Source organism: Molothrus ater, chromosome 7, assembly GCF_012460135.2.
Source record: "Molothrus ater isolate BHLD 08-10-18 breed brown headed cowbird chromosome 7, BPBGC_Mater_1.1, whole genome shotgun sequence".
NCBI classification, from domain to species: Eukaryota; Metazoa; Chordata; class Aves; order Passeriformes; family Icteridae; genus Molothrus; species Molothrus ater.
In genome coordinates this window covers 24,514,277-24,521,617 of record NC_050484.2, presented here as the reverse complement: position 1 = coordinate 24,521,617, position 7,341 = coordinate 24,514,277, and the positions used below count along the sequence as shown (strand labels likewise).

General features: G+C 42.9%; 1 protein-coding gene across 1 annotated transcript in view; it reads left to right on the top strand.

Annotated features, from left to right (window-relative positions):
* The first annotated feature begins 2,690 nt into the window (after positions 1 to 2,690).
* Positions 2,691 to 7,341, top strand: part of GYPC (glycophorin C (Gerbich blood group)) — a 28,221-nt gene continuing 23,570 nt past the window's right edge. The window contains exon 1 of the mRNA XM_036386346.2: positions 2,691 to 2,851. Coding sequence (XP_036242239.1) covers positions 2,818 to 2,851 — 34 coding nt within the window. The 5' untranslated portion in view covers positions 2,691 to 2,817. The remainder of the gene's footprint in view (positions 2,852 to 7,341) is intronic.

The following is a 7,341-nucleotide window of genomic DNA, read 5'->3' as shown; positions in this document are numbered from 1 at the left end:
AAAAGTATTCACCAGGGCAGGAAAGCAATACTTCTTCTGTAGGTTAATGGGAACACTGTGGCCTCAAGATCAAGTAATTGGCTGATGAAAACCACAGAGCTGACACAGATTTCCTAACATACCTGTGTTATCCCACAGACCTGGTGAATCCTGTATGAATGCCACAATCCTTAGATAAAAATTACTTTCAGATACCCTTCTGTTATCTTCTCCTTTTAACCATTTAGGGGAGCTTTCGTTTTTTTTGTCAGAAGCAACTGCTATTTAAAGGTTAGGAGAGAATTCAGTCAAATTGAAAATTAATGATTAATCACACATTTTCCCTACCAGCACTCTACTCCCATCTTTTGCTCTGGGTTCCTTTGTGGCCTCCTGTCCCACGTGATCAGTTGGCTGAGAGCACTGAGATGCTTTTTGTTCAGTGCCCAGTCTCAAGGCTCCCCTGGAAGCATGCTGGGCTGCATGGTGCTTCCCTTGACAACATCACATATTTCCCATTAATGATGAGTGGAAAAGGTCAGGCAGTTCTCTTTAATGGCCTGTTTGAGAGCAAACAGCCTTGGGAACTGGCTCTCTGATTTCTGGGAACCCCAGTCTATTCAATAAGCAAAGACAGAAGTCCCAAGAAAAGTGAAGATAACAACATATTAAAGGGGGCTTTCCCATGTGAGTTTGGATCTGCCAGAATCCTCCTACATAACTTGGGTATAACTCTTCCAGTGATTTTGGTGGGGAGAGAGCAACTTTAATAAGAACACAGACAGATGCAGGAAGTGTTGCACAGATGCAGAGGGGTTGAGCACCAGGATCTAACAGTGCATGCCGTTTTGAGTAGTTTTCCATAAAATTCCTAAGACAGTCCAGACCACTGTAACATGGCTGTAACATAAAGCCATCACAACTACCATCCTTCACATCATCTGCAGCAGCTAGGGAATCTTTTCTCAATAGAAGATCTGAAATTCCTTAGGGATCACAGAATCGTAGAATCATACAATGGTTTGGATTAGATCATCTAGTTACAACCCTCCTAACTAGACAAGGTTGCTCCAAGGCCACCCAACTTGTCCTTGATCATGATGATGAAAGATTAAAATGTGAAAACTTCACATGACAACAATTCTCATGCCTCAGATCAGAAAGCCCCTATTTTACCTGTGCACATTGTGTTTCTTACACAGAAGAAGCAGTAATCAAAAACATACCCATCAGTATTTTCATAGAGAACCTATCGAGTGTAAATGAATGTCACGCTATGGAGCTGAAGCCAGTGCAGCAACGTCAGGAGTTTTTCCTATTATTTCCCTGTCTTTGTTTTGTGCCTTGCTTTGCTCTATCACTAAAAGTTCCAGAGATCTCTACCACAAGCCCAAAGTGTGGAAATGCTGACTGAAGTAATTTACTGCATCCATGTTCACAAACAAGCTGTTAGTTGCTGTTGGCATGTAAATAAGCCACTGTTCTTTCCATCCTATAGCTGTTAAATAAATACTGTGAGCCAAGTTCGTGGCACTGATTTCTTGTAGGAGAGATGATTTCACAGAAGTATCCTGTGACAATTTTGCAAAACAGGATGGTCCCAGCCTGAATTTCATTACTCTGGTTTTTTCCACTTCCATCCTGGTGGTGACTGTGTTTCTGCTGTCACAGGCAGGCTGTTAATTCATCCTGACTCCATAACAGACACCAGGAAAATGGAAAATTTGTCCACTCTCCTTAGTGTTTAAGGCATAGGCATTAAAAATTGCTTGTATTCTGGTATAACCTAGAAGTCCTAGTCCATGTCAGCTACAGACAGGCTGTGTATGCACACTTACAGTGACTACATGCCACTGTAAGTGTGCATGACTGCAGCACAGCATGCACACAGCCAAACAGATAGCTTTAAATGGCAGCTATATAAACAAGGCAGCTGGCACCCTAGTCCAGGCTGAAAAACTCACAGTGGAGTATGCAAATTAACCTCTGCAGCCCAATAAATACATCTTATTTACAAGTAACACCTGCCTGTACATTAAAATAAAAATACCAAGACTAGGGAGAAACCAGGTGTCTCATCTTTATTCTACCAATGGCAAACTGGAGCAGAAATTAAATATTTTGCCAAAGGTGCCACAGGAAGCCTGTGTCAGAGCCATGACTGGAGTCACTTGTGCTTCAGCCTATGCTGTAGCCACAGGTTCCTGCTTGTTTTAAGCACAGTGTAGATTCATGGTACACGCTGACATAGCTACTTTGACCCAGTAAAAGCCATCCTCAATTTTCACCTGTTAAAAGGACAGAATCAGTCAGACTGTGAGGGTTAAGGGGGATGATGAGCAACAAAAATTGAAAGTCCTGAAAGTCCTACTTTCAATCTTACCCACTAATGGTACACATTTTAGGAAAAGGAGTCAGCAGCAAGTTTTGCACTTAAAAGAAATAACATCAACAGCAGTGGATAGGAGTTTGGGAAGTGGATTTAATAGGTGTGTCTAGATTTGGCTAAGAATGAAAAGAGCATTTTCTTTCCACTGGTTGCTGGCTAATAAAAGCAGAGGGGTGGAATACATCCAACTTGCAAAACTTGAATACAGTTACTGCTATCTGCAAATGGGTGCCCCTCCCCGCTCATGTGAGCTACACAGGCAAAAGAGAATGACACATGTGCTGTTTCCTTTTCCAGTTGCAAAGGGGTCAGGAGCCAGGCAAGGAGAGCCCGAACAAGAGGAGCATTTTCCTGGGTTCTTCCAGCTGTTCTGTTCAATCCCGCCGTCAGTTCTGAGCAGGGAAGAGAGGCTGTCAACACAAATAAGGCATTTTTCAAAGGCGTAAATTATGAGTTCCCCAAACAATGCGACATCTCAACCACGTGAGTACCCTTACCCCCCCTCCCCCCTTACTATAAGAGTGGATTTATCAGCCTGCCGCTTAAGGAACAGATTGTCTAACGCATTTCGTATGGGGGAAAAAAAATAAGGAATGCCTAAGACTAATCCTGAAGGAAAAAAAGTTGGGAAGAAGCTGTTTTCTTTCTTAATTCTTTGTGTTTGTGTGTGCGCGTGTGTGAGGGAAGGACTGGAACAGGCTCTGCAAACTCTGGCTCCTGAACAGGACCAAGCAAAGTTAGCAACGTTTCCGCCTAAACCCCAGCTTAGAAAAGTTTCATTTGAATGTTTTTCCCTCCCCCTGCCTTCAGGAGTGAAGTTATAGAGTATTTTGAAAGCGTGCTGACGCTTTTCTAAGATAGTAATGGTGCTGCCCAGCCTGCGTTTGGAGTCTCAAGCTGTCTGTGTGTAACATGAGACCCAAGCCACAAACTGCCAGTCTATATTTAAAGCCACAATGTGTTTCTGCTCCTGGAAATTTAGAAACACGGGCTTAAGGACAAGCAAATTGGTTTTTCAGCAAGAGAGGGTACAGGAGGGCAAGTCCTGTGTTTGTGTAACACTGCATATTTCAATAAATTTTAAAAGAGAGAATTTGGCCCGAACAGTCAAGGGAGCACAGATCCTCAGCTGCACTATGGTAGTGTTCATTTTGGGACAGTCTTAAAAAGAAGGTGCAGGAAGAGATGGATTATGATTTGATAAGATGTGAAAAACTCTTGAGTTTTTGGTGCTGCAATATATTTTTTTTTTCTTATAGCTTTAGTATGATCTTTCTTGTTTTAATTCAAGAAAGTTTGTTTTATTTTAAATAAATAAACTGCCAATAGCAGAATTGTTTATCGTACTATGGCATCACTAATGAAGGCAGAAAGTACAGACAGCACTGCTGGGAGCAGCCTGCAATTCAGGGTTTGATCCAGATACTGCTGTAAGGATATTTGTTCTGTATGGCTGTAGACACTGACAATGCTTCCCAAGCTTTGAATGAGGCGGGCTGATCCAGCAGAAAAGACACAGCAAGCAGAATCTCTGGAATCCCAACCGGCAATTTCTATTTACCCTTTAGTCCTTTTTGCAGATTCTAACCAACAAGAAAGATTAGATGTTACCTTCATTCTGCAGTTTAGAATATTATAGCTTGTTGTCTATTGCAGTTTGCTTTCTGTTACAGCCAGGAAAGATACAGGCAGGCTAATTCAGCATTCTGAGAGCTTGGGTTTGGCACAGCTTGTGTAAATTACTGCTATTGGTGCTCTCCAAGCATGTCCAGGAGGGTTGTCATGACTCGCTGAGGTTCTTCTTGTGTATTGTGAAATATCAGCAAGGGTCCAGACCCAATGTTGTATATTTAGTGACAGGCTTGGCCAAGTGACACATCCAGGACCAGCTCTGCAGTTCTGAATACATTACAGACAACCTCTCTGGCAGACCCAGGTTGTCAGACCCCACAGAAGGCCCTGGGGGGACGCCGGATGAGGAGTTAGTGCCCCTTGGGCCTTTTGTCTGCTCATAATGAAAAAAGACAGATGTATGTGGAATCCTCAACTTGAATTATTTTAAGATTATATGATGCTCTCCATGAAAATAAATTGCTTGCAATCCAGCTAGGAGTATTTTGGCTGAAAAATAGTCACAATATATTGTCTTTGGTTGGGTGTTTTGGTTTTGTTTTGTTGGGTTTTTTTAATTAGATGGATAAAATTTATAGATTAGGAACAAAAGTTAAAGGGAAGTCTGATAGTACCGTATTTCTGTATAAGGCACGTTTGGTGCATTGATGATGGTTGAAGTTATGGGGAAAAGTCTTTGGGAAAAGGATCTTATTTCCTAGTAAAATTCCTGCTAATTTTGCAAGAAACAAGACAAGAAACAATTGAAAGTTCAGTGTATTGACAGGCACTGCGCAGCATGGACAGCAGATGTTTGCTAGAGAAGCAGAATAATTGGGAAAACAAATTTGCTTCATAGCCACAGTGAAAATCTTTGAAATGGGTGTGAAAATGCATAAAATAATAATCAAAAACTTTTTGATACATATTCTGAACATATGAATTCTTTGCTGAATACCTGCAGGTGAGACCACAGAGCAGCTGCCATCTGATGTAAACTGAACAGTGTTAAGTTTCCTAATTGCTCATGTACTTTGCTTATCTCCTTGTGTTTACCCATGGCTGATAAGGAATTTTATTTATGCTATAAATGCAGTATGATCCTGTCAATCCAGGGGGGAGCACACACTGTTTCAGATTTTAAGTATTCAACTCTGTGGAGTCTGTAAATGTCTTCTGCCCCTATATGGGGATGCCCAACCATCTCATCTTGGGCACTTCCCATGCCCAGCTCAGATATCCCCCAGATATCTGAGTGGGCCCTCTGTACCAGAGGTGAGGGAGACAGCAACTCTGTGATGCATTTGCTTCCTGCTCACATGTACAATCAGTAGCTGCCTGACTTCACTATGAAACCTGAGGAACTCCACAGGTTTGGCAGTCTCAATTCAGCTAGCAGCTTTTGCCCTCTTCCTGTTAGACTGCAATGACCCTATTTTGAGGCAGTGGGACAGCTCAGATGAGGTGAAGGATTAGGACAATAAACGTCACCAAGTCAAAGATTCAACCTGGGCAGGCAGTGATCCATGCAAAGACATCTTTATGGGTCAGAGGTGTTCACCCCTTTGGAGAAGGTGTTCTGCAATTTACAGGATTTCATCTGTACCCAGCAGTCTGGGAATGTTTATCTGGGCTCTTTTATACTCCAAATGCCAGCTGTCAAAGGAGTTAGTGGTTAAGGAGAACAGTTTGTGGAGGCTTTTCTTCCTCATCACCCATCCACAGATAAGGTCCTCGTCCTGGGGGGATAGGGAAGCAGTGTGATGTGTGCAACGCAGAAGAATTGGCCCAAAAGGAAACCAAGAAGCAAGGCTGGTCCTCAGGTCATGCCCCAGCTGCAGAGGGAGGAAGAGGGTGAGGAAGAGAGTGAATCAAAGCCTCCTTGAGCCGTATGCACTCCCTCTGCATTGCCAGCCGTGCTCCAGCAGTAACCCAGGCGCTGCCCTGCTCAGGGGAGCAGAGTCTGGTGCTGCCTCTGTTCTACAAGCAGGAGGTCTTGGCTCCATCAACCCAAGCTTCTCCCCCTGCCCCAATGACAGTCAGAGCTGCTGGCAGAGTGAGTCACGTATGTATCTGTCCCTTCAGAGAGGCCACCTTGCAAAGGTGGCCTCAGATAAAGGCAGATAGACTCTGGCTGAGAATGGGGAGCGTGGTTCTGGGAACAGCCTTGCCACATCTTCAGCTCATAATGAGATATATTTTGGGGCTGCAAACCGGTTATTTTGTATGTTCCTGGAGCAATACCACTTGCCTTTCACAAAGGGCTTGTGAAAAGCCTTGAATCAACCCTTCAGGTTTGAAACTGTGTTATTCACACCTTGGCAATATATGTGATTTCATTGCCCTTAATCAACGGAAGTGCTTGCCTCTGACAGTAAGTGATAAACAAAAACAGGGGCTTTTGATTAATAAAATCTGGTCTTCACTGGTAAACCTGTGAGCATTTATACACAAGGAAACCTACAGATTATAATAACCTCTCATTTTTAGCACAGAAATCTCAAAACATAACCTACAAGCATTGATGTAAATTGAATGTCTCTGCTTGTATGTTTGTTTCCCACCACTATGCATATGAATTGGAAAATTTGGCTTTATACCCCAGGGCTCTCCTGATGCCCTCATTGTCTGACATATTTCTGTGAAAGTCTGGGAATTGAAAGGCGCAGAATGCACCTAAAATTTCAGTAATTAACAGCAGAACTGTTGGCAAACCGCTGAGCTGGAGAGAATAGGGAGGATGTCGACCCAAATAGGAGTCTGCTTGTTTAAAATACACAATTTCAGCATTGCTGGGCATAATTTAAGAAAAAATACACAGTAGATGTTAAAGTACATTTTAAAGATTCAGGTTGTGGCTAGTTGTGTGCTTAAGCCTGTTAATATTATACAATTATGCAGTGTCTGCATCTCATTGCTGCTACTGCTGCACCTTTCTTTCTAGGCTCTTGTGTAATATACCCTGTATGCATAGCTGTTCAAATGACTGAGTCCAATCAGCAAAGTCTTTTGTAAAACAGGCTTTCAGAACTGCATTGTCTAATGAAAGTCTGTTTGTGTGTGTGCTCTGTGCAGTGCCTGCCTCTATTGTTGGGGAGGGATCAGTATTCCTATAGCGTAGAGAAATTCAAGCCAACAGAGGGATCTGATTGTACTAGGTGCTGTACAGTCACCTCTTCTTCAAAAGGCTGGTAAAGAAGAGAGATTACAGGTGGGAGAGAAATGACTGCTCTCCATGGACACTGCTGGTGAGGCAGCTTTTAGGTGGGAAAAGCTGGGGGGGAAGGAGTTGGTTTGATTCCAGCAGAATCACTGGTGCAACAGCTCTTTGCTTCCCACTGCCTAATTCTGTAATGCATGCT